At 40.5% G+C, this 27897-nt stretch overlaps 1 protein-coding gene across 1 annotated transcript; it reads right to left on the bottom strand.

Moving 5' to 3' along the window:
• Positions 1-26098, bottom strand: LOC104887241 (glutathione S-transferase DHAR3, chloroplastic). Its single transcript, XM_010671838.3, has 6 exons — positions 25814-26098; positions 12134-12224; positions 11901-12044; positions 10702-10819; positions 2388-2528; positions 1-232 (listed from the first exon to the last, which is right to left on the bottom strand). Exons 1-6 carry the CDS (start codon positions 26040-26042, stop codon positions 149-151), a joined length of 807 nt encoding a protein of 268 aa, XP_010670140.1. The 5' UTR covers positions 26043-26098; the 3' UTR covers positions 1-148.
• Between the last annotated feature and the right edge of the window lie 1799 nt (positions 26099-27897).

Raw genomic sequence — 27897 nt, 5'->3', positions numbered from 1 at the left:
TAGATCAGATCAAAATAGGTATCTTCTTATTACGTTGAAACATCCGTTACTGAATACTAATAACATGGAAGTATCCAACAATCAACATCGAAGAAGCTCAATATACATTGAACCCACTACATGACTACCTGCAAATCCTTCGTCAGCTTCAGGCCATGTGCTTAGCCCAGCCAGCAACGACATCCTCATATGATGCAATTGTTTTCTGAAATGAATCCCTAGAAAATATATTCTGCACGCATAATGTACACACGATGAGAGACAGGTGAAAGCATCCACACAGTTCTGTATGAGATGTCCAAATGATGTTTAGCAAACGTCTATATAATTCTTAATGAGAAACAATCGACAATATTTAAAGAAACAATTGAAAGGGAAAGATGAAGTCAATGTTTAGCTTGATTTGAATATTTAATTGGATTGAAAGTGAAGTTTCTGTCCACACATCCCACCTCCACTCAGTAGGCCAGTAGCTATTTATAGTTGTTACTAAGCTCCTTAGGGTCAGTGCCCATAAATCCCCCTTCTTCCAAGTTTTAGCTCTGGTTTCTGACGTTTAGGGTTCTGTAGAAGTTGCCTCAAACTGGGATTATTTTTGGTTCTTCTGATTTCAGTTTTCTTTTGGAGTGATTGTGGTTTAGGATTGCAGCCTTTGCCCTTCATTGGGCAGCTACTACAGTGGAGTCTATTCCCTCTATTATTGCTTAAATTGGGTACTTGCTTGTTACTATGGTAGCTATTCTAGTCATTGCAGCTCTCTGCATTTATGAAATGCTATCTTAGGTACTGAAAATTTTGAGTGAGCCTAGGTTTCCTGTTCTCTTGCTTTTTGTTGTGTTAGACTGTTAGTTATGTTGTAGTCACTTCATGCATGTGCGTGTGAGATGATAATGATGTTGCTGTGTGTTTGTTTTTTTTGGTTTATTGTGTACACCTGTTGATATGCGGCTATGATCTTCTTTGGATTGCACAAGGCATTATTCATCAGAGATATAGCCTTCAGCTAAAGAAAATTTGAGATGCCAGGTGAGGGCATTTTTTCTCATATGTCAGCATTGGTAAATATAATGGCCTCAGATCCTGATCAATATAGGCGAGTATAGGAGATGCAGATGATAAGTAATGGATACAGTGACCATGGTCAACAAGACAGAGGGTGCAATCGCCCCGATCTGCTACTAGTGAAATAGGTGTAAATAAAGCCCCATAATTGTAATTTCTAGTTTTATAAACTTGGCAATCTATGAATTATAGAGATCTTTGCTTAAAGCTTAGAGACTATTCTGCCGTTTAGAAGCCTTGGAGATTAAAACTTTTTAAAATAGGAAGTGTTGATATTTTTTAAATTTTTTTATTTGTTTTTTTAAAAAAAGAGCAATGGGAAAAATAGATTCACAGCAGAGTTTGGTGTGTAAATAGATTTGCTGTTGCTTCGATTTCTTTGTCTAGGATTGAGGCATCTAGACTCTAGTTCCTTGGCTTCCTCTACTTCAAGAATTGCTGTTCTTATTATATAAAAGAAGATTCATGTCCTAAACCGTAGATGAGAACTGAATATAGAGCATGCAGGAGACAGCAAGAGTGAAAAGTATAGCAGGGAATCAGTGTCTTCAGTCTAGGATGGGTGTAAGCAATTTGCTTAGTCATGCCACAAAAAGAAAAGGCAAGAGTGGATAGGTTATTTTGGACTTGAAAGGGAAAGAAAATCATCGACACAGATGATACACGCTGTTCAGGTTGGCCAGCATCAGACTCAATTGCATCAAGCTCTAAATTCAATAATCACGGTATGATTCCTAAGGCTCAGCAACAGCTAAATGAAGTGAGTTCCTTGAAAGAGAATCTAGGAAGAGCTCTGCAGAATTCATTAATCGCATAGGTATAATGGCTTCCTTAAGTTGTTACCATTCATTGCATATGAAACTTTTTGAAGTAAAGAAAATTTCTATCAAGTAGGATTCCTATCAGTTCATCAGCTATATTCACTCTCAGAAGTCAGCACTTTTATCATCATAGCCCAGTGTTCAAGTTCTCATTGTTGCCAAAGTTATCTTCAAAAGCTTATCCAAGTATACTGTTTCAAAGGTTGAACATGGTTCATTGCACAAGGAGGATCCAAGCCTCCAACTTGCTTCTTCAAGTCAAACAGCTGGAAGAGTTTTGATGTGGTTGGCCGTTGGCCCTGTTTTGTCCTCAACTATATAATTTTTTCTCTCTGTAATTCTCTTTGTGCCAACAGAAAAAAAGGAAAAATGGCAAAAATATGCTTCTCACAGCAAATTTAATTCAATCATAAAAGAGCAGAATTGTGTTTCAGTTGCTTCTGAAAAGATAGCATACAATTATTGAAGCCATAGGAGGTGAAAGAGTCAACAGGCAAGAGATACCTTCATGTAAGACTTCACATAGGGAAGTGAGTCAGGAACCGACCAATTCTTGTAATGTCCCAGTGCAATTTCCATGTGGTAAAGCTTTGGTCCAAGTGATAGGTCCGCAGCAGAGATCTTTTCCCCATTGATTAAGGGTCCCTACAAATACAAAAAGATTGGTATGTAAAAGCTTAAACATTCTGCAACTGGATTAGTGAACTACAATGCTACAGCAATCACCAAATCAACATAAATATCAGTGTAGCTGCTTCTAAGTATGAGACTTATTATAAAGTGACAGATGGCAGGATTAAGGTATTGGCAAAGAGGAAATGCAAGCTAATTACTCTGAATTCTGAAGCCAAGGGCATCTGGATGTCTAGTTGAATAGATAAAATGTAAGAGAATCACATACTCTACCTGCCTTAGTGCAGCATGGTTGTCAACATGGACAAGAAGCAAACAACCTTATATCTTCCATTTAACTATTTAACTTACTAAACTAGAATACATGATAGTATTAGTGTATTACAGAAAACCAAGCAGCAATATTTCAGGCTCATTTTCTGTATTATCAATAGGATTGATTATAGCAAGTCACACACTCATAATTTGGAAATACACAGAGAAAGAAATTCTGCGATTGAACTACCAAAAAGCAATAGTGACAAACTTAGCTCCCATGATTTCACTGTTTGGTTCAGTCCTCAATAAGAACAAGTTATTTAACCCCAACCCAAGTCCCTTAATGGATAGGCTAATCTATGGTCTAGGCATCACTGTGCAGTCAAAAACTCACCCTGGATGATAAAAGATTAAAACATATCAAAAATCCATATGCTTGGAAGTTGGAAATCAAGTGTAATCAATTTTTACGACATCTCAGCTGCAGGGCCGAATTCATAGAACTGAAATTGTGAATGCGCTAAGTGCCTTCCAATAGCATATGTGAATCCAGTGGTTTTTATTTTTTTTGGTCCGAATCCTGACTAAGGATTTAGCTCAAAAGAAATTGCTCGACTGCATATAATGATCCTGATGAAGTAAACAGTGCATTGGAATTAAAACTCTCCTGTTCCGTTACAAAGCGGCCGTTTTGGAACTTATTTTGGATTTGCCGTTCCGCAAAATCCCGTTACGGAAAGCAATAATGAGAAATCACATACTTCTTGCCGTACTGTCCGTTCCGTAACGCAAACTCGCCATATCAGAAAATTTCTATCCCTGTTACATCCGTTCTTTTCAAATATTGGGCAAAAGTATTTGGTGAATTCATTATATAGCTGATGAAACATGATATTCTGATAGATTTGATTATATTATGTTGTAATAATGCTTCATAAACTAAAACATCGCAAATGAGGTTAGAATATATTAATGTCATTATTAAAAAAAAAATCACGCCGCATCGGCCACGATCCGTTACAAGCCACTTCCGCAACAATGCAAACATTACCGCGATCGCGACTGCATCCGCACCCGCATCTGTGAGTTTTTTCCTTGAAACAGTTTGTATTATCATGTTAATACAAACCCTTCTCTCACTGTTGCCACTTACTAGGCCTAACTCTCAGCTATGTGCTCAAGCATGTGACTTTCCATCCTGCGCAAAGAAGACAAAGTGCAGGAGATCTCCAATACACACCAAATACAATAGGACATAACAAAGGAAAATAGCTATGTGCGAATATGGGCATCAATGACAACAAGGATGAACAACTGGATAACGAACGATGAAATTTTGGATTAATGAGCGTGCATAAGTAGGTAACTGAGAATTTTGGAAAAAGCACATAAAAATCAAATGGCAACTAAGTAAATAATTTTTTATAACTAGTTCACAAAAGTAAAATGTAAATGAATATTATTAAGATAGAGAGTCCAAGAGAGCTTGGACATGTATACGTCTAACACTTGGACATGTTTACGTGAATGTGGCGCACACATGCGGATGTGTAGAGACAGAGAGCTAGTCTAGAAAGAGTGAAATTATTCATAAGAAATTGTGAATATCTTACTCAATTAGATATGTACTGGTTATTAAACAGGCTATACTACACCATAACATCTTAAAACAAAATCTTCTCATCAAACAGACTCTCTCTACCACATCCTGGCCACAGCCAAGCACCAAAGCATGACACCAGAAGCACTGCAGCAGGGTAATTAAATTTGGAATAAAGACGAGAAGATTCGAACTGGAAAGAGGAATCGAGATAAGATTGCAAAGATAAGAGGAGAAGTCAGATGGGAAGATTAGAGTAAAGAGAGGCAAATCATTGGGATTTGGCATTCATCAGCTAAAACTATACCCTAATTTAACCAGAGGCAAAGCGTTTATCAACCTTTTCCTCAAGAATTCAGGTTGGCAACTAATGGGTAATTAAGAGATTCCTTCACTGCACATAAACAAGAGAAGGAAGGCATGGGAGGAATTAGATGCCTTTTTATCTTTTCCTCTTGATATCTGCAGGTTGTAGCTTTGTGATATAGTTAGCTTAATATTGTGCTCTGGGACCATGTCTCCAGCGCATTCATTTCAACTACAGCACTGCAGTTAGCAATCTTAAGCAAATTCAACTACAAATGTGCTGGAAATCAAGATGTTAGGGGAGGCACAAGGGGTAAATTACTAACATATGCAAGGAGGGGTAAAAAGGGGACCACAGCACAACAAGACAAAAGAGAGGAAGGTTAGCTGTCATGGGGTGAGTCACTCTGATTATTCTCCTGGGCAGTACAAAGTGGAGCGTTGGGATCTGTTTTCCTCTAGAAGCTACTGTAGGGCAAGAATACCTTGATGTAAGAGGGTAGTATAAATACGAGAAGGGAAATAAGTTCAGGCATAGAAGAATTTTGAGCTTTATTTTCTGTTTTGGAGAGTTCTCACCTCTCGAAAGTGAGTTTTGTATTGACACCAGGGGATCTTTCTTCCTCATTTTGAGTGAAATATCATTTAATCTTTCCCTAGTATATCTCAGTTACCTTGATTACCAGCAACTTGGTATCAGAGCAGGACCTTTCTGGGAAGGGTGAAAGAGGAAAACTATGGCTCCTAACCAACAGCAAAGGATCGATCAACTGGAGACGGACTTTGCTGGGCTCCACACCACCCTGACTGAAATCATGACGAACCAGCAGACGATGGGTGAAAAAGTTTCAGCTGAGATGGGTCAAATCGCCCAGCGATTGGAAGGAAGGATCGAGTGAAACAGGGAGACCCATGAAGGAGCCATGAATCTGATGAGGGCTGAATAGAGGAAGTTTATGGAGGAGATGAAAATGGCGTTACAAAATCTCCGAGGCAAGGAGCAAGATTCGTCCGCAACCTTCAGCGTCCAACAACCACGACGATTCGAAGAAGCCGGCTTCGAAAATTACCCACCACCCCACCAAACACCACCCCACCAAACACCACCCCACCAAACACCCCCCCTCGGAAATTGGCGGTTCAAGAAATTAGACTTACCTTTTTCGATGGGGATTGATAGAGTATAGATCTATTCCTGATGGTTGAGGCCCCAGGAATAGATCTATACTCTATCAGGGATAACCCGGACGGATGGATCCTTAGAGCTGAGAGGTATTTTAAATTTCACAGATTGGAGGAAACGGAGAAGGTTGAAGCAGCGGTGGTTGCCCTAGAAGGGGACGCGCTTCTATGGTTTCAATGGGAGAACGGGAGGAGGGAAGTGCGAAGTTGGGAGGAGTTCAAGGGGTTGGTGCTCCGGCAGTTTAGGCCGACGGCGGCAGGCACCTTGCATGAACAGTGGTTAGCCCACAAACAACTCACTGGAGGAGTAGCTGAGTATAGGCGGAAATTTATCAAACTTCTGGCCCCCTTGAGTGGTATTCCAGAAGAGATAGCAAAAGTGCAGTTTATTTTGGGCCTTAGTGAAGACATTCGGGCCGAGGTGCGACTATTGGGCCCCAGATCCTTGGATATGGCCATGGACTTGGCTATAAAGGCTGAGGATAAGGTGAAGTGGGCTCGAATTAAACACCCAGCCCCAGTTATGTTAAAACCTCTTTCCCATCCAAAACATACCCTACCCCCTCCAATACCCAGTCCAGAAGTGGATCTACCTGGTCCGTAAATCAGCCCAAGCCCACCTACAACCCAAATACAACCTCTACTTATCCACACAAACCCAACCCCAGTAACAATTCCTTTAGATCTTCAGGAGAGATAAGGAGGTTGACTGACCAAGAGATGCAACAAAAGAGAGAGAAAGGGCTCTGCTTCCGTTGTGATGAAAAGTGGCACGCCGGCCACCGTTGCCGGCGTCGTGAACTCAGCATGCTGATGAGCTCCGACGAGGGTCAAACTGAAGATGGGGAAATGGCGGTGTTGGAAGGGGAAGAGTACGACGGTGAAACGGAGGAGATGGTGGAGCAACCGGAGATTTCTCTGAATTCTGTGCTGGGCATTAACAATCCCAAGACCCTAAATTTGCGGGGGAAAGTTCACGACCAGGATGTGGTCATCATGATCGACCCCGGGGCAACCCATAATTTTGTCTCCACCACTCTAGTGGAGAAGCTCAAGCTGCCGGTCTCCCCCACACGCGGGTTTGGGGTTACCTTGGGTACAGGAGCCTCGGTACAAGGTCAGGGAGAGTGCAAGGGACTCCTAGTTCACATTCAAGGAATTGACGTGGTGGAGGATTTCTTACCCCTAGAGTTGGGAAACTCCGATATAATACTTGGGATACAGTGGCTGGAGAAGTTGGGTACCATGACTAACAACTGGAAGACGCAAACGCTGCACTTCAGCACGGGCTAGAAGAAGGTCACCTTACAGGGAGATCCTTCATTGGGTAGGTCCTTAATTTCTCTAAAGGCCATGGTTCGGACTCTCAGAAAGGAAGGGGGAGGCATTTTATTGGAACTTAACAGTCTGGAGGAGAATGGTGAGTATCAGCTGTGTCCAAAAACAAACCCAACTGCCCCTTCTTTCTTACAACCCACCTTGGCCCAGCATCACAAAATCTTCACACTCCCAAAAACCTTACCCCCCATACGTGGTCATGAGCACCACATTGTGCTCAAGGAGGGGAGCGACCCCATTAGCGTCCGACCCTATCGTTATCTCCAGATACACAAGGACGAGATTGAGAGGCTCATCCAAGATATGTTACAAGCTGGACTCATTCGACCCTCCTCAAGCCCCTTTTCAAGCTCGGTATTATTAGTCAAAAAGAATGATGGAAGTTGGCGCTTTTGTGTGGATTACAGGGCACTCAATAAGTCTACCGTGCCTGACAAATACCCTATTCCCCGAATTGATGAGCTACTGGATGAATTAAAGGGAGCCACTATTTTCTCAAAAATAGACCTCAAGTCCGGGTATCATCAAATTCGAATGAAGGAGAGTGATGAGCACAAAACAGCCTTCAGGACCCATCAAGGCCACTATGAGTTTCGGGTCATGCCCTTTGGCCTGACAAATGCCCCGGCAACATTCCAATCCTTGATGAATGAGGTATTTCAACCTTTTCCTTCGTAAATTTATTCTAGTATTCTTTGATGATATATTAATCTATAGCCTCACCCCCGATCTTCACATCAAACACTTGAACCTTGCCTTGAACCAACTCTCTGCCCATCAATTATATGCCAATCCAGAAAAATGTGAGTTTGGAAAGGAAGAGGTTTCTTACCTGGGCCATATAATCTCTGCATCTGGGGTATCGGTGGATCAAGAAAAAATCCGAGCAATGGTGGATTGGCCAGTACCCAAAACTATTAAGGGGTTGAGGGGATTCTTGGGTCTCACGGGATACTATCGGAAGTTTGTGGCTAATTATGCCAAGATTGCAGCCCCCCTCACTAACCTCCTCAAAAAAGACAATTACTCTTGGACCCCAGAAGCAACCCAATCTTTCAACTCCCTCAAACAAGCCATGACCACCGTCCCTACATTAATCCTCCCAGATTTTTCTAAGCCCTTTACAGTGGAAACGGACGCATCTAGCTACGGGTTGGGCGCGGTTCTATCGCAAGACGGCCACCCAGTAGCCTTTTTTAGCCAAACTTTAGGGCCACGAGCTCAATTGAGATCCATATACGAAAAGGAGCTTATGGCTATTGTGTTTGCTGTGTTGAAATGGAGGCACTATCTTTTGGGTAGGAGGTTCACTATAAAGACGGACCAACAAAGTTTGAAATATTTGATGGAGCAACGGGAGATTGGTCCGGAGTATCAAAGGTGGGTGAGCAAGCTCCTTGGGTTCACATTTGATATTAGTTATCGATCCGGGGCTACTAATATCGTGGCGGATGCCTTGTCTAGGCAAACTGAAGGGGAGGTGCAACTAAGTAACCTGAGCCCCACTTGTGTTTTTTTATGGGATCAATGGGCATCTACGGTTCAGCAGGACCCTTACATCTTGCAGCTCACCAGCAAATTCAAAGCAGGAGAGGGGTCACCAAAGGGGTTGAGTCTGGAAAATGGGCAGCTCCTATACAAAGGAAGGCTGCTGCTGCCCCCTAAATGTCCTCTAATTAAAGACATTCTGAAGGAGTTCCATGACAACCCCCAAGGAGGACACTCCGGGGATCTGAAAACTTACAAGAGGATTGCGGCACAGTGGTATTGGCCGGGAATGAGGCAAGCAATCACTAAGTATGTCCAGGGGTGCCATGTTTGCCAACAAAACAAACAATCTTCCCTGTCCCCAGGTGGGTTGTTGCAGCCCTTGCCCATTCCCCAACAAGTTTGGGAGGAGATAAGCATGGACTTTATCGAAGGGCTTCCACTATCCCAAGGCAAGGATACCATACTAGTGGTGGTTGACAGACTGACGAAATATGCGCACTTTTTAAGCCTAAAACATCCATTTACAGCCCAAGGCGTGGCTGATGTGTTCACAAGGGAGATCACAAAACTCCATGGCATACCCACCACCATAGTATCGGATCTTGACAAAATCTTCCTTAGCCTGTTTTGGAAGGAACTCTTTAGGCTCCAAGGAACTGCCCTACATCACACCACAACCTACCATCCTCAATCAGACGGTCAAAGTGAAGTAGTGAACAAATGTGTGGAGAGTTATCTGAGGTGTTTTATCACCGGGAAACCCAAGACTTGGTGCCGGTGGCTCCATTGGGCAGAGTACTGGTATAACACCAGTTGGCATGCTGCCACTTTGTACACCCCTTTCCAAGCTCTTTATGGCAGACCACCACCACACCTCACTCAAACAGCTGTATCCTCCCTGGAAGAGCAGCTCTTAGAGCGTGATGCAGTGTTGGATGACTTGAAGTTTAATCTGTTGAGAGCACAGCAACAGATGAAGAGTTATGAAGATAGCAAGCGCAGGGACATATCCTTTGAAGTGGATGACTCCCGTAGCCTACCAACTGCAGCTCCCAGCTGAGGCCAGAATTCACTCGGTGTTCCATGTCTCCCAGCTCAAACCTTCCAAGGTTTGGGCCAGTGCCTGCTCATCCTACCATCCCACCCCAGTTGACTGAGGATCTAATTATGGAGACAACCCCAGAGGCCGTCTTGGATGTGCGTACCAGCCAACCCAACAACCCCAATCCTACAAAAGTACTCATCAAATGGAAGGATCTCCCCACCTTCGAGGCCACTTGGGAGGATTTTTCTATGCTGGCAGAAAGGTTTCCCTCCTTCCACCTTGAGGACAAGGTGGCTCTTTGGGCCCCGGGTAATGCTGGAAATCAAGATGTTAGGGGAGGCACAAGGGGTAAATTACTAACATATGCAAGGAGGGGTAAAAAGGGGACCACAGCACAACAAGACAAAAGAGAGGAAGGTTAGCTGTCATGGGGTGAGTCGCTCTGATTATTCTCCTGGGCAGTACAAAGTGGAGCGTTGGGATATGTTTTCCTCTAGAAGCTACTGTAGGGCAAGAATACCTTGATGTAAGAGGGTAGTATAAATACGAGAAGGGAAATAAGTTCAGGCATAGAAGAATTTTGAGCTTTATTTTCTGTTTTGGAGAGTTCTCACCTCTCGAAAGTGAGTTTTGTATTGACACCAGGGGATCTTTCTTCCTCATTTTGAGTGAAATATCATTTAATCTTTCCCTGGTATATCTCAGTTACCTTGATTCCCAGCAAAATGATAAGATGCAGGGGAGGAGATAAATATAAAGTACAGATTTAGTATCAACACTAAAGCTTTTCTTAGAATCAAATATTGTCGAATTTTCATTTCTCATTAAACTACTATTCTCATTCTAGAGAATCCTCACATGTATATGCGTTCCGCCCTTTTCCTTTCGGGGGTTTGGGGAGTTTTTTTTTGGGGGGGGGGGGGAGGGCGAGGGTTGATGTTGCTATTGAGGGAAGAGAATCTCACATTTTCTTTCAGGTTATCGTTGAAGGAACTGAGCTCATTCAGTAATTCTTGCTCTTTTCCATCACTTGGGTCTTTGCTTTTAAGAAAACCAACAAAAGCAGGAAAGACCTTTGATCCCCTGCACAAAGAACATTCTGAGTCTGAGACACTGACAAACTTTCATATCCTAAATTAGACAATCTTTTAATAACTTTGCAGAATTTAGTAATGAACATCTTCTAATCTTTTGGCAAAGGAGAGAATAACTTTGAATTATCTTTAAATTGAGTGGTTATAATAAACATGCAAATGACCACATAAGAGTTGAAATTTAAAGATAAAGCAAGTCACATCAAATCACTTTCTCCAAGAAAAAAATAAGGGTTATGTCGAAACATTTGGCCAAAAAAGGTAGACAGCTTTTACTAAGTGGATATTATTTGGGGCAATCTAGAAATGAAAATAATCGTCAACAAGATAATGGCCCTCTGATACTCACCTTGAGCGCCTAGAATTATGTCAATGCACATGCTTCTTCGCAAGTTAGAAACTTGGTAAAAAATTCCTCTCTTTCTCTCTCTATGGATTGTAATTGACTCTTATGTTAAGATTCGAGATCATGGTGTTTAAAGGTCGTGAAAGCTCGGCCTTACCCAGGCTTTTTATTATTTCAACAGTCTTGAAGCCTTGGGCTTGACAACGTATGCGTCATGAACCATACTTTTGTGTACTTAACTCGCATATATATTATACTCATTTTTTTTTCTTTGCTAAACACATGTTGCTAACGTAGTCCAACAATAGAAATACACATGCACATAAACGCTTAAGACAGACGAAGTCATCATATAGGGTTTTGTCTGGGTCACCTTTTTTTTCTCCTATTAACATTAATCCTCAAAAATTATAACTATTATTTTCCTACCCATAGATTCAAATGGCTGCGAGACCCCCCCCCCCCTCCGGGTACCCACCGATACTTGCTTCTCATTGAATGGAAGTTAAATCATTGATGACAAAGCAAATGATTAATAGAGACATATCTTCACTTTCCCATTTAATGGTTCTAACACATCAATATTGTATGAACAAGCGCAAAACTCTAAAAACATCGTCAGAAATATAGAGCAATTATTGAGAAGACTCTATGGATGGTTTTGAGCCCAGTTTAGATGTATATGTCAAGCCTACATAAAAAAAAATAGACCAAGAAAACATACACTGAACTCTTCTCAGGAAGTGTCGCCAAAGGTGGATCTGGGTATCTCTCTTCAAGAGACTTTGCAATGACATCTGAATCTGGAACCCACTTTTCATCGAATTTCATTACAGGTACTTTACCTTCTGGATTCATTTTAGTGAACCTGGCAGCAAAATGACTTAAAGATCATTGTAGCCATTAGGTTGCTAGATAAGGAACAATTTAGTTTGACAATCAGTGCAGTAAGCTGACCAGTCTGGCTTGTTAGTCAAATCTACCAGCTTCATATCATAAGGGAGATGCTTTTCTTCTAAGGTCAACAACACCCTTTGGCAGAATGGACCTGCAGTTAGGATGCCAAAAGGAATTAATTGAATTGTAAATCTTGTGGCTGTCTATGAGATATGGATACTCCAATGATCATAAAAAAGAAGTCTCAACTCTCAGTCATATGGATTTTGAAAAATTGCTTTTAGCGAAGGCCAGCCTAAGGAGAAGAGACTAGCCCAACAAAAAGTTACTAGTTGAGTAAAACAAACACCGAGCTACTTGGGGATCCCAAAGTGTAGAGGGGACACCTACTACGGGCAGAGAAAAAAGACAATACAGTTGATGCTGTTAATCTGCACACTATTCTCTACAAAAATCTCCCCGTCACTGAAAGCACATGGCTAGTTTGAACTTCTGGCAAGCAAGCAAATGTGAATCGAAACCAATAAAACAATTTCAGGTAAGACAACAAAAGCAATAAGACAAAATGGATCCCATCATGGATAAAATCCAAGACGTTATGATACTTAGACCCAGGAGTGTCAGCCTGTCATGTAAAGATACGTATCCAAGTTTTCAACACCTCCAAGCTCAAAACTTCAGACACGGGGAACACTATCCTAAAACTGGACACAGGTGCATGGACATGATATCATGAAACATGTTCTTGATTTAAAAAGACTTAACATGTGCTTCTCACATTAAAAAAATATGCATACAATTTAGGTTAAAGAATTTGCTAGGTCTTGTAAAATATGATCTCAAGCCCAACTTTGAGCATATCTCTATTATATAAGGGAAGCGGGGAGCTATGGTGTCCCCCAATAAGTCTACTTAATTACCCCTTAGTAAATCAACTACTCTACCAAAAAAAGATGAAAAAAAATCAAACTCAAATATAGCATAAAAAGATTAACAAAGAAAATTATATCAATCAAATATTTGATCAATCAATACACAATCAAGTAGTAAATCAAAAACGAAAATACAATCAATTAACAAAGTGAAATGATTTAATTAAAACAATATACTTTGTTAATAAAAATATAAGAAATCCTTAATAAATCTGCTTAACATTCTTTTATCGCTCATTAGTTTTAATTTTAAGAATCTTAAAGAAAGTATAAATAAAATAAATAAATAAGACGGGTTTGGTAAAGTGATATAGGCTAAAGGCTTAATCAACAAAATAAGCTAGCCCAAAAAACATGTCTAATGTTCAAATTTTACCTTTGTTTATGCCCAAAAAAAGTTATAAATCATGTTATAAAAAAGTGAGGCACGGTTCGCGTGCATAAGTTGCTAGTATCACATAATACAACTGGGAAAGGTTTCGATGTATGTGGTATATGGTATACCTCCTCAATCCTTACCCCTATGTCACTATAAAACAATAGACTATTGCCAAAAGTGCAAATAATGCATAAAGCTTTATTACATAAAAACATCATGTTTTAACAGAAGAAGATGACCAGACGGCAATGACAGCTACAAGGAAAAACCCCTCAAGATGGACATCCAGAGCTTAAATTAAGAAATTATATGGTGCAATTTTCTGTAATTACCGAGCTTTTAGCAGTGTTTCCCCTGGAAACTTACGAGTCACACTAAATTTATGCAAATGACGTACTTTTACTGAAAGCATAATTTCAGAAGGTCCCTGTTATTTGAAGCAGAATAAGCAATTCTTAATTCTCACCATAAGAACACAAATCGAAACATAGCCATGGCAATATATGAGGCACCTGAACATAACCCCAAATAAACAGAGGTGATCTTACCAACTGGGCATACTTAGAGCTATGAGCTAACTGGTACATAAGCTAAATGATAAAAAAAATTGAGGAAAGGTTGCACACTACATAAGTCAGTCAAATCATGAAATAGGGTATGTACAGCAGAATCACTAGTAGAAAATGAACTATTACGTGGTACATTCATGTTCAGTTAGTTTCTTAAGCTGAAATGTCAGAACTTAGAAGTCTACAAATTCTGTAGAGAAGTTCCTCTTTCCAAAGTAGCACTTGACAACCTTTATCATCTGAATAAACAATAATTTAAGGTTCTAATCTCACCTAAAAACTTCACCCATTCACAATTCTCAATTACCCAAAAAAACTTAGGACCTCAATAGCAATTCTCAGCCCGACTAAAAGGGGACGATACGAGTTCACATATGTAAATGTGAGAAACTACAAAATTATCACTAAGATATAAGAATACCCATAACTTTCCCAAAATTACACAGAATACACACGTAATATGCTACTATTCACATTTCACCGTTATAATCTAGTACAAGTTATGTTAATGCCGCTTCATGTTGGTTAACCCTTACAAAAAAACCAACTTCAAACACCCAGAATTTAAAATCCAAAATCAAGTCACTAAATCCACACAACTACATTCTAATTTCATACTCCTCCATTCTAAATACATGCAACATTTGTACATTGTTTTGGGTAAACAACTAGGATATGATATTTTGGGGAGTCTTCTCGAGCTGTGCCCTGTCCACTTCGAGCAAGCCTCGTTTGGTCAACTATAATCCTACAAAATAAGGAAACCTACCCCGGGAGGTGCCCAGGGATCTCCCCTTCGACGCTCAAGTCAGCAAATAACTCTATAGAGGCAGAAAGTAGTGAGAAGTTCTCAAGTGGCAGAGATCGGATACCTGAGTTATGGGGATGTGTTCCCTATTTATAGGGAGCCGTTTAAGATGTGTATTCTGACTTGTATTGCCAATAGGGGTATTCTCGTCTCTTCAGTGATTATGGGCCTAACAAGGCTATGGACTAATATGTGAGGCTTAGTTTCCGGTGAGGGTATTTTATCCTTGTCACATGTTATTCGGCTCGCCATATTTTGGGCCCAAACATTAGCCCCACACTCAATATGCGATAGAAGACCCTCTGTAGATCGTGTGTTGAGCGGAATTATGTAGATTATGATTATATCCGAAAATAGTTTTCAACCTTGTGGACCAAGTATACAATATATACGTATAACGGAATTCTGTAGATTATGATTATATCCGAAAATAGTTTTCAACCTTGTGGACCAAGTATATGTTGGAGATTTAGAGTATCAAGCTAGTTAGTTTCATGGTATATTGTTTGAGTATTTGGTAATGGTGTTTTACTCAAATAGTATATGTGTTATACAATGCTTGATGAAATGATGAGCAGTGGTTGTGTGATGTCGCAAATGGTGTGTGATGTAAGCTTCGCAAGTCACTCATGCAATGTAGTTTATCGCACAAGCAAAAGCACGAAGGAGGCAGTGGCTGCTCGCGAGCCTGGTCGCACCTCGCGACAGTGCTGGAAAGGACGAAGCAGGGCAGAAGCTTCTCGCGACTCGCGAGGGTGGCCGCACCTCGCGACTGTGCTTCGTCGCGACTCGCGACGATTATCGCGACTCACGATATCCTTCTGTTTTTTCTGCTGCTCTTTGCGTGGTTTCACGGTTTTTACGGTTTGTCAAATGTGGTGATTCAGTTTTCTGAAATAGTGTAGCATTGATATAAATATGAGCCCTCTCATATGATGAAAGATAATGAGAAAACTACTTCTTCTCTCTTGCATACAAACTCTAAAGATAAATCCTAAGAGATTTATCATCTTCACAAATTCTCACAAATTCATTCTTAATTGATAGTGTTCATAGTAAGCGTGACCACTATTGTTTTCTTCTTTGTATCTCGAAGGTGAATTCCGTGATACCCGTGCTTTACGAATAGGGTCGAAATATTACTTTTGGGAAAGTGATCCACGCCTAGAAGATTGTTCATCTTGTGATTCTTGTTTCATTTCGTAATTTATTCTAACAATCCAAAAGTAATACTTTTTACAAGATGAATACAATTCGTGAAATGTCTGCAAATTTTCAGAAACTTGATAAGTTCGAAGGTGTTGGATTTAGAAGATGGCAAAAGAAGATGCATTTTCTTCTCACTTCGTTAAGTGTGGCATATGTTTTGAGCAGTCCCAAACCCGAGGAAGTAGATGATGAAACTGTGGAAGAAATTCGAAGGAGAAACAAATGGGAGAATGATGACTATATATGTCGTGGCCACATCTTAAGGTATGTCCGATGCTTTGTTTGATATTTATCAATTTGTTGAATCCGCTAAAAGTCTTTGGAATGAACTAGAAAGTAAATACATGGCCGAAGATGCTTCTAGTAAGAAGTTTCTTGTTAGTAATTTCAATGCCTTTAAAATGGTAGACACTAGGCCGGTAATGGAGCAATTCCATGAAATTCAAAGAATTTTAGGAAGTTTTAAGCAACACAACATTGATATGGATGAGACTTTGTTGTTTCCTCAATAATTGACAAATTACCACCCGGTTGGAAAGATGTTAGAAATTCTCTTAAGCATAAGAAAGATGATATGAATGTTGAACAATTGGGTGCTCATCTTCGGATTGAAGAGGGCATTCGGGTCCAAGATGGACAAAAGGATGTAATCCTAATCCTTCTACCGTTAACATGGTGGAGGATGGTAAGTCAAAGGAGTCTTCTAATCCTAAGAAGAGGGCTAAAATTTCACCAAAGGCAACAATTGGAAGAAGCCTAAGTTTGGTGGAGGTGCTCAACGTGGTTGTTGGGAATGTGGCAAGCCCTGTCATTTTAAGAAGGATTGCACCATTTGGAAGAAAAAGATGAACAAAAAGAATGGTGGGAATGGCGAGTCAAGCCAAACCCATGCCAAGCAAGGTATGAGTACACAAGTTTCACTTAATTCAAATCTGAATTTTGTGTGTATGATTTCTGAAATCTTTTGTGTACAGGATGATTGTTCATGGTGGATCGATTCGGGAGCATCAAGACATGTATGCAAGGAGCGGTCTCTATTCAAGACTTTCAAGGAGGTTGAGAATGGAGAAGTTCTTTACATGGGCAATGATTCTACGGCTAAAGTTCTAGGTGTAGGACAAGTAGAATTAGTGTTTAGTTCCGGAAAGCCTCTTATTTTAAGAGATGTATTGTATGCTCCGGAACTTAGGAGAAATTTAGTCTCCGCTGCTATCTTGAATCGATTAGGATTTAAAATGGTGTTTGAAGCTGATAAATTCATATTATCTAAGGGTGGAACATTTGTAGGACTTGGTTATCTTTGTAATAGTATGTTTAAACTTAGTATTTCAAATGCTTTGAAAGATACTTTGTTTGTTGTTAATGACAATTCTTCTCTATGGCAAAGACTTGGTCATGTTAATTATAAGAAGTTTGTTCAATGTCTAAACATGATTTGATTCCTCTTTTGATCCAAGTATAGAGAAGTGTAGAACATGCATGTTAACAAAGATAACTAGAAAATCCTTTCCAAACAATGTGGAAAAGGATACTTCTTTGCTTGATTTGGTGCATAGTGATTTATGTGATTTCCATAGCACTCCTTCCTTAGGGAACAAGAAATACATGATAACTTTTATAGATGATTATCTCGATTTTGTTATGTATACTTGTTGTTTACTAAGGATGAAGCCCTTGATAAGTTTAAGATCTATAAAAACGAAGTTGAATTGCAACTAAGTGACAAACTTAAAAGATTTAGAACCGATAGGGGTGGTGAATTCTATGACCCAAGTTATTTTCAATCAACTGGCATTATACATGAAACCACAGCGGCGTATACACCACAACAAAATGGTATAGCCGAAAGAAAGAATCGAACTTTGCAAGAAATGGTAAATTCGATGTTACCTATTCAGGTTTAAGTGATGGTTTTTGGGGTGAAGCTATGTTAACAGCTTGTCATATTTTAAACCGAGTTCCAATGAAAAAGAACGAGGTTACCCCATATGAACTTTGGTATAAAAGAAAACCAAACTTGAGTTATCTCAAAGTTTGGGGATGTCGGGCCATTGTAAAAGTACCGGAACCCAAACGTAAAAAGTTGGGTGAAAGGGGAGTTGAGTGCATCTTTATAGGGTATGCTCTTCATAGCAAAGCCTATAGGTTCTATGTTATAGAACAAAATGACTTTTGGTCAATTCACACAATTGTGGAGTCAAGAGATGCAATATTTGATGAAAATAGATATTCATCAATTCCTAGACCAAAGGACATTACTCCTAATACCAATGTTCATGAAGTTGATCAATCAAACATGGATCAAGGAGTTGAACTTGATCAAACAACATTGATCAAGAAGTTGATGAACAAGCTCTTGATGAGAATGTTGCATCAACATCATCACAACCTAGGAGAAGCAAAAGGGCGAGAAAAGAGAAATCTTTTGGCCCAGATTTTCATGTATACTTGGTTGAAGGATCAAGGATTCCATAGTGACTAAGTTTCCATATATATTTAATGTGGAAGGAGATCCTTTAACGTTTAATGAGGCTATGAGGTCTCAAGATGCCGCTTTTTGGAAAGAGGCAATTGATGATGAGATGGATTCCATCATGGGAAATAACACTTGGGTTCTAGCTGATTTACCTCCTAAGTGTAAACCAATTGGGTGTAAATGGATTTTCAAAAAGAAAATGAAAGTGGATGGGACTATTGATAAGTTCAAGGCCCGTCTTGTAGCTCAAGGTTTTTCACAAAAACCGGGCATTGATTATTTTGATACATATGCACCAGTTGCTAGAATCTCCACTATAAGGTTATTAATAGCTCTTGCAGCTATTCATAAGCTTGTGATCCATCAAATGGATGTTAAGACTGCGTTCTTGAATGGAGAACAGAAGAAGAGGTTTACATGCGACAACCGGAAGGGTTTGTTGTAAAGGTCAAGAGCACAAAGTGTGCAAGTTAATTAGATCTTTGTATGGGCTAAAACAAGCACCAAAGCAATGGCATCAAAAGTTTGATGAGGTTGTGTTGTCTAATGGATTCAAGTTGAATAATTCAGACAAGGTGTGTATAGCAAATTTGATGACAACGGTAATGGTGTCATGATTTGCTTATATGTAGATGACATGTTGATTTTTGGAACGGATTTGTCACAAGTTGAATGGACAAAATCCTTTCTATCTTCACAATTCTCCATGAAAGATTTGGAAGGCGGATGTCATCTTAGGTATAAGAATTAAGAGAGACAATGGAAAATTGACCTTGTCACAATCTCATTACATTGAGAAAGTGCTAAGAAATTTAATGTTAGTGATTGCTCTCTTGTTTCAACTCCTATGGCCCAAGTGAAAAATTGTTACCAAATGATGGTAATGCCGTGTCTCAACTTGAGTATGCAGGGTTATAGGATGTTTGATGTATGCTATGACGAGTACTAGGCCGGATATCGCATTTGCGGTAGGGAAATTAAGTAGATATACTAGTAATCCTAGTATGGAACATTGGCAAGCTATTCGTCGAGTATTAAAGTATTTAAGAAAACCATGGATTATGGTTTGTCCTACAGTGGATATCCTTCGTTTTAGAAGGGTATTCGATGCGAGTTGGATCTCTAATAGAGAAGATCATTCCTCCACAAGTGGATGGGTATTCCTCCTTAGGGGAGGTGCAATATCTTGGGCATCCAAGAAACAAACTTGCATTGCAGATTCTTCAATGACTTCTGAGTTTATAGCTCTGTCATCGGCAAGCAAAGAAGCCGAGTGGTTAAGGAATCTCATGTTTGAGATACCTTTGTTGCAAAACCAATATCCCCTATTGCTATACATTGTGATAGTGATGCAGCATTGGCAAGAGCTTATAGTCAAGTGTATAATGGCAAGTCAAGACACATTGGTGTGAGACATAGTTATGTCCAAGGACTTATCAAAGATAGTGCCATTACTGTTGACTATGTAAGAACTCGTATAATCTAGCAGATTGTTTCACAAAGGCCTAGCTAGAGATATGGTAAAGAGGATGGCAATCGGTTTAGGATTGGTGCCTTTTGGAAATCACAAGTGAGGAAATCTTAACTTAACGCCCAATAAGACGTTGGGTCTTGAATTCAATAAGATTAATTTCTTATTTGATGATTGAAAGAACTTATATAATCATCCAAGGTAAGTTCTTTAAATTGTGATGTTTAAGAGGTTGTTTAATCTTAATAGGTCTCTTGACATTGTGCTTTATCACAGGAGCATGTTTTCTAAGAGATCTACTTATGTAAGTGTGAAGTTTGGCCGCTTCAAGGAGCTAGTGAGGCATAGCGTTGATGCACTTATGAATTGATATGGACACATGGCGAGTTAGTGTCAAGTATATATTGAAAATGAATATTTAATCTTGTGTGTATAATATCTTAAAGTTTTCATTATGTGTTGATAATGGTTCAATCGTTTATCGACACCATTTAGATACGAATGCTTGAAATGTGTATTGTACTAAGTGGAAGTTCAAGTCTTTGTACACTTTCATTTATGCATGAGATTGTTTTGTTATGATGATGTTTATGCATAACTATATTGTATACTCTAAATGGGGGAGGATTGTTGGAGATTTAGAGTATCAAGCTAGTTAGTTTCATGGTATATTGTTTGAGTATTTGGTAATGGTGTTTTACTCAAATAGTATATGTGTTATACAATGCTTGATGAAATGAGCAGTGGTTGTGTGATGTGCAAATGGTGTGTGATGTAAGCTTCGCAAGTCACTCACGCAATGTAGTTTATCGCACAAGCAAAAACACGAAGGAGGCAGTGGCTGGTCGCGACTCGCAAGCCAGGTCGCACCTCGCGACAGTGCTGGAAAGGACGAAGCAGGGCAGAAGCTTCTCGCGACTCGCGAGGGTGGTCGCACCTCGCGACTGTGCTTCATCGCGACTCGCGATATCCTTCTGTTTTTTCTGCTGCTCTTTGCGTGGTTTCACGATTTTGACGGTTTGTCAAATGTGGCGATTCATCTGAAATAGTGTAGCATTGATATAAATATGAGCCCTCTCATATGATGAAAGATAATGAGAAAACTACTTCTTCTCTCTTGCATACAAACTCTAAAGATAAATCTAAGAGATTCATCATCTTCACAAATTCTCACAAATTCATTCTCAATTGATAGTGTTCATAGTAAGCGTGACCACTATTGTTTTCTTCTTTGTATCTCGAAGGTGAATTCCGTGATACCCGTGCTTTACGAATAGGGTCGGAACATTACTTTTGGGAAAGTGATCCATGCCTAGAAGATTGTTCATCTTGTGAGTCTTGTTTCATTTCGTAATTTATTCTAACAGTATACAATATATATGTATAGACAAGTGGGCCAGGTGCCAGTTGCTAATATATTTGCTTGTGATTTGCATATGTTACTTAACTTAGTGCCTTTTGCATTTCAAGATAACCAGTTGACTTTTACTCCATGTGCCCAATTCGATTTATTAACAACCAAGTACCAAATAAAGTTGACTTACTTGCACATGCATTTATTAGCTTACATGAGTCTGCACAGCTGTCGAGCACATTCTTTTTAGGCGCTAACTTCCAAACAAGTCGAAGCCTTTAAAAAATCTTTTCCCATGCTAGGACTTCGCGAAACCATATTCATGCTTGATGCCTTCCTCGAACAAGATAAGTATCCTCGTGTAATCACAAGAACTGAAACGCTGAGGGAGGTGCAGAAGGCGTCGAGCAGGATTGAATTGTAAGAATAATATGATCTCGAGTGGAGATTCGGGATGCATGGTTTCGAGCGTGAGATGCGTTTTGGTAAGACTAGTTGATACGACGGCAACTCATTCAACCTCGAACGTGAGCTCATGACTTCGAGTGGGAGATGCTCCTTTGCGATACTCGAGGAGTGATGAAGGGTTGGTCTTGAAAGAACTCGAATAGGAGCTACCGGCCGAACGGGGATCGTGATGTCGAGCATGAGAGTGATGCAGCGAGCAAGAACCAAGTGAGCTTGAGTAGGACCTAGTCACAATGTACTCGAAGAGCTGCCATAGAGTTAGTGCTCACTCTTTTACAACGGACTGAGTTGAGGGACATGTGTCGTCGCCGTGCCAAAAGCCCAAAATCGTCCGCTCGAGCAGGGTCCATGTCAAGTAGTTCGATGGACGTAGTACTAGTACTTCATCATCATGTTGTCGAGCAACTTGCATTTAGGCGTCAATTTGGTAAATTGACAAGTCTTCAAACTCATTTAATGCCATCTTTTCCTATGGTGTATCTTCCTCGAGGAGACCCATACATGTTATCATATTCATGTTCGACATCGCGAGGATGAGAGTCATCTGTAGAGGATGAATGACGTTGTCCGCGTCTTAGGAGCCATGAAAGGTCAACCATGAGAGTGTGCTTTGCATGGTTGTTGGAACGATGAAGGTTCGGCGAGGCACTGCTGCTTCATACAATACTAGAGCCAAAGAATATGAACCTAGCCATGAACTAGGCTATCTATTCGAGCAAGGAAAATGTGGCTCTAGAGGGGGATGCTTTGTCTTCTTGCATTGCATGAATGCATGGTAATGGTCCAGCAGTATACCTGAATAGCTTTCTATTTCTTCTTTTTATTTTTCCTCTTTTTGTTTTTAGCGAAGGCTGTATTTATCAAACCCGGTTTACGCTCTAGGTTCCTCGAGGATTTGTCCTCGTCCAAGTAGATGTTGTCCGACCTCTTCGAACACCTTTATAACTTGTATAACCGTACCTCTTTGAACATGTCAGTATTCGAGAGAGGACTGGTTTCACATTCGAGTGAGAAGTGACGGTCTCGATCGAGGAGGTTACTCATGATTTTCAGTGGCTCGAGCAGGTTACTTGGCGCTTTGGAAGGTTGAATGCAATTTATGAATGTTCGAAGGGTTCAAATAATATATTCAAAGGCACCCGCGACCATCTTCGAGACGCGTCGTCTTGGTCGAGTGAGGAAGAGATGGTATTATTCAAGAATGGGTCATATAATATATGTTTACAATAGGATCTTGTTCATACTGCATACATAGGAAAGCTCGAAGCCTTTGCTTCTTGGATTGAATTTGGAGGATTCACTAAGTGGAGTGGTCCCATGATATAATTCAAGGCTTTGTGGAGTGATAATGTTCCAAGCAGGTTCCTTCGTGGAGTAGTATGGAAATGGAAGTTCGAACACTAATCAGTATGAATAACCAAGCCGCATGAGTTGTTTCGACATCAAATGAGAGCAGTATTGTGTGGGTGCCTCAACGCTATCATGTCATTAATTACAACTTTTTACTTCGAAGATTGAATGGTGGGATTTGATATAGTTGACCACAGAAGTGTTGACTACATGACTACAGTACTACCATGTTGGTGATCCTTGCTCGACTCGAGCAAGGTGCCTTTATGGAAGGGCTTTTAGAGGGACGTTCATGGAACCTTCTCGAGATGACTTCGTCAAGGGGGGTGCATGGGACCTCCTTGAGGTGAGTAGGAGGCTGGTGAGAAACTCGAGGGATGGTATCTTCTCGAGATGAATTGGGGGCTGGTAAGCCTCATGTACCTCGAGGGGCGTCTTGGATCTCGCTCGAGGTGTCTCAAGGGCAAATAAGCCCCATGTATCTCGAGGGGCATTTTGGACCTCGCTCGAGATGCCTCAGGGGCCAATGAGCCCCATGTATCTCGAGAGGAATGATGTCTCAAGGGATAGTGAGCCTCATGTATCTCGAGGGGCATTTTGGACCTTGCCCGAAATGTCTCAATAGCCAATGAGCCCCATGTATATCGAGGGGCATTTTGAACCTCGCTCGAAATGTCTCAGGGGCCAATGTGCCCCATGTATCTCGAGGGGCATTTTGGAACTCGTTGGAGATGTCTTATGGGATAGTGAGCCTCATGTATCTGGAGGGACATTTTGGGCCTCGCTAAGCCCAATGATCTCGAGGGGCATTTTGGACCTCGCTCGAGATGTCTCAGGGGATAGTGAGCCCCATGCATCTCGAGGATGTCGTAACGTCGTAGCACTTGACGGGCGTCGATTTCAGTAGTTAGCGGTACTTGGAGTATCCTTCACTCGATCTGGGTAAAGTGCCTAAGTGTAGGTCTTTCTGGGGTCTGGTTAGTCCCGTGTCCCATGTAGGTCTTTCTGGGGGCATCTTCGACCTCGCTCGGGGTGTTCAGGGTCTAGTGAGCCCCGTGTACCTCGAAGGATGTCTTTTGACCTCGCTCGAGGTCTTTGGTGAGCCCCATGTACCTCGAGGGGTGCCTTGGAGCAGCTGCATGATTAAATGGACTTCCTCAACCACGACATGGAGCTAATAAACCCCAAGATTTCGAGGAGAGTCTAATTGGCTTGTTGGAAGGGCTTTTGTACTTAGAATATATTCTTGAAATAAGATGAATACATGGTTCTTGACCTTAGCGATGAGTCGATGGCCTGGGGGTCGAGGAGCTGTCATATTGGAGATCCTTACTGGACTTGAGCGAGGCCATCTCGAGATTGTTCAAAGGCTGTTTGAGAGGACCTCTACGAAGTACGTTGAGGATGGACATCCATGAGCGTTAGAAGGCCTTGATGAAAGGACCTTTGAGAACTATATTGAGGGCGGACATCCCTGAGTGATCGAAGTTCGTATAAGAGGATCTTAACGAACTACGTTGAGGATGGACATCCATGAGTGTTCGAGGGCTTATGTGAGAGGATCTTACGAACGACATTGATGATGGACATCCATGAGTGTTTGAAGGCCTTCATGAGAGGGCCTCTTCGAACGATATTTTTGCATGTGTGCTGAATTGATAGAGCGATCGACTTAGGTCTTGTATGAACGATGTGAGCATACTCAAGTAGTTGTAACCTTTTGCTTGACGATCCTCACAGACGGCGCCAACTGTTTCGGATAAAAAACTAGGATATGATATTTTGGGGAGTCTTCTCGAGCTTTTCCCTGTCCATTTCGAGCAAGCCTCGTTTGGTCAGCTATAATCCTGCAAAATAAGGAAACCGACCCCGGGGGTGCCTCGGGATCACCCCTCCAACGCTCAAGTCAGCAAATAACTCTATAGAGGGAGAATGTAGTGAGAAGTTCTCAAGTGATAGAGATCAGATACCTGAGTTATGGGGATATGTTCCCTATTTATAGGGATCTCTTTAAGATGTGTATTGTGACTTGTATTGCCAATAGGGGTATTCTCGTCTCTTCAGTGATTATGGGCCTAGCAAGGCTATGGACTAATATGTGAGGCTTAGTACCCGATAAGGGTATTTTCTCCGTCTCACATGTTATTGGGCTCGCCATATTTTTGGCCTAAACATACATCAACCACAACCTTGTCCCATTTTCTCAAACAAACGTATAAGAAAAAAATTAAAACAAGTGTGGTCTTACTTGATTCGAGGCAATGCATACTTTTATAATATCAACTTTCTATGATCTTTACTTATACATAAATACATAAAGAAATTAAGGAATAAAGTAGTACATTGATAGCATGCTGGCAAAAAGTGTTGCAAGCATTTATGCTAGGTTCTTTTAGATTGAACTCAACTTAACTAAATTTGTCTTAACATGAACTAAACTGAAATTGTAGAACTGAACTTAACTAAGAAAATGAAACTAAACCACCCTTAATTTAAAAAAAAATGAAAACAAGCCACTTTGTTTTACTTAGGCTAGGAAAAAAAAACTTCAAATGCCCAGAATTTAAGACCCAAAATTCTGACAAATTCAATTCATTAATTCCATACCCATACACTCAAATTTCATATAAACTACAAAAAAAAAAAAAATCGCAGTTTGATAATATGAGCAATCAATTAGACAGCAATATAATATGAAAATAGAGACAAAAGAGAGAAGTTTACAGTCGCCAAGCTTGTTCGGAGTGGTGATAGATTCCTTGACGCAGACTTGGAGAGGTTGGGAAGACATGGAAACAGCGAGAGCTCTTGTGGGTGTGTGCCTGAAATTGGTGCGATTGCAATGCTGGAATTGGGGATTACAGAAGACCACCGGACGTTTAAAGGTTGATGATATTGATGAGAGAGAATAAGCAGCTGCTGATGCTGGTGGTGTTATTTTAACGGTCGACATTTCGTTTTGATGTGCCTTTGCCTATTTGCCAAGTCTCCCTCGTGTAATTTATTAGGACTTGTGAGTTGTGAGTCACCTTCCCGACACCTGCTATAGTGCTATATGCAACCAGTATCTATACTAATATATTAAAAGGTGTTCCTAAACATGGAACGGTGCCACGTGGCGCTCTCCCTATTCGTAAAAATGGATGTTCCTTTGTAGAGAATAAAAATATATGAATATTGGTATATTTTTAATTTTTTTCTAAAATATATTTCTTGAGATATACAAGTTTAAAAATTGCAAAAAGTAATTTGTTTTCGATAAACAATATTGTGACATGTGTGCTAATTATATGTTGCCACATGGATGTTAGCTTTTGCTATAGACAAAAGTGTCTATAGCTGCTAGCTCAATGAAGGAGCGTATTCTAATTACTTTATAACTAAGGATTTGAGTCTCTCCCATTGCTTTTTAGGCTTTGAGTTTTCTACTTGACTTTTCGAGCTTTGAGGTCCTTGTTGGGACTGGTTACAGTCGTAATGGCTGAGGAGATTATTCTAAAGTGTGCGAATCTGAAAATTACGACAAATGAAAAAGCGATTGTGTCTTTTGATGATAGTATTGACGTATCAGTGGGCTTGAACATATCTATGTCTATTGTTGGTAGGGTTTTGTTGAAGAGCCCTATAACTTTGAGGCATTCAAACGAACTATGAATCAAATATGGTCTATCTCTAAGAATGCTTTATTTAGGGTTACTAAGAATGGTTTATTTATTGTTCAATTTGCATCTGTTCGTGATAGGGCAAAAGTTCTTGATGAAAGGCCATGGACTTTTGATCAACATCGTGTTCTATTGGATGAGATCGAGGGAAATGTGCAACCTTCCGATATCACGCTGACTCTTTTCCCTTTTCGGGTTAGGATATACAATCTCCCTCTTGACTGTAGGTGGGAAAGACATGTGAGAACCCTTGCGAGTAGTATTGGGGCGAGATCGATAACGATGGTGTGGCGTGGGACAAGTCGGCAAGGGTGAAGGTGAAGATGGATGTGTTTAAACCCCTTCCTCGAGTCCAACGTGTTCGTAGTTATAGGGGTAATATTTGCTCGTTGGAGATCAATATGAATGACTTCCAATATTCTGCTACGTATGTGGATTGTTGGGACATATAGAACAAGATTGTGAAAAGTGTACACAGGAGGATGGGGATGTGGAATGCCAGTGGGGGTCATGGTTGAGAGCCTCATCGCGTCGAGGTCGACTCAAGATGCAGGAGGAAACAAAGGCTTTTCTGATGGGGGGCAAAAAGATATGATGACAAAACCAGAAAGACAACTTGCTTCAAATTCCATGCCTGCTTCAATCGATATAATAAGTGGAGGGGGCACCAATACTCCACTCACTGGTGATCGAGAAAAGCATGGGTGTGGAGTAAATGATACTAGTGTCTCACAGGTTAGTCATATGTTTCATATTGGGTTTAATGATAATAATGTGGGTCTTAAGAAGCATAAAAAATTTCGTTTTGTGAATAAAACGGGTTCTAAAGTCCAATATCCTATGGATGTTGATTTTGCAACGTCTCTCAAACGCAAACAAGAGTGAGCTAATGATGATGAGCATGGTTTGGGTGGGAATGATGTTCCTAAACGTGTGAGAATTATTGAGGCGGAGGAGTTTGCTTCTATCAAAATAGTGGAGGTTGGAGTGGTCCAACCCCGCGAAGAGCCATGAATATCTTGAGTTGGAACTGTCAAGGGCTTGGCCACCCTGGGACAATCAATTCTCTCCGTACGTGGTGTTGGCGAGATAGGACAAACATCGTTTTTGTAATGGAAATGATGTTACAATCAAATGATCTTGTTA

The sequence above is a fragment of the Beta vulgaris genome, chromosome 2 (genome assembly GCF_026745355.1).
Source record: "Beta vulgaris subsp. vulgaris cultivar EL10 chromosome 2, EL10.2, whole genome shotgun sequence".
Lineage (NCBI taxonomy): Eukaryota > Viridiplantae > Streptophyta > Magnoliopsida > Caryophyllales > Amaranthaceae > Beta > Beta vulgaris.
Note: the sequence above shows the minus strand (reverse complement) of the source record. Positions and strands in the feature narration are given on the sequence as shown.

Coding starts and splice junctions, on each gene's coding strand:
- LOC104887241 (XM_010671838.3), bottom strand. CDS start 26,042: ATGTCGACCGTTAAAATAACACCACCAGCATCAGCAGCTGCTTATTCT. Junction 2,529..10,701: donor ACGATAACCTGAAAGAAAAT/GTGAGATTCTCT, acceptor TTGTATTTGTAG/GGACCCTTAATCAATGGGGA. Junction 233..2,387: donor ATGTGAAGTCTTACATGAAG/GTATCTCTTGCC, acceptor TTATGCGTGCAG/AATATATTTTCTAGGGATTC.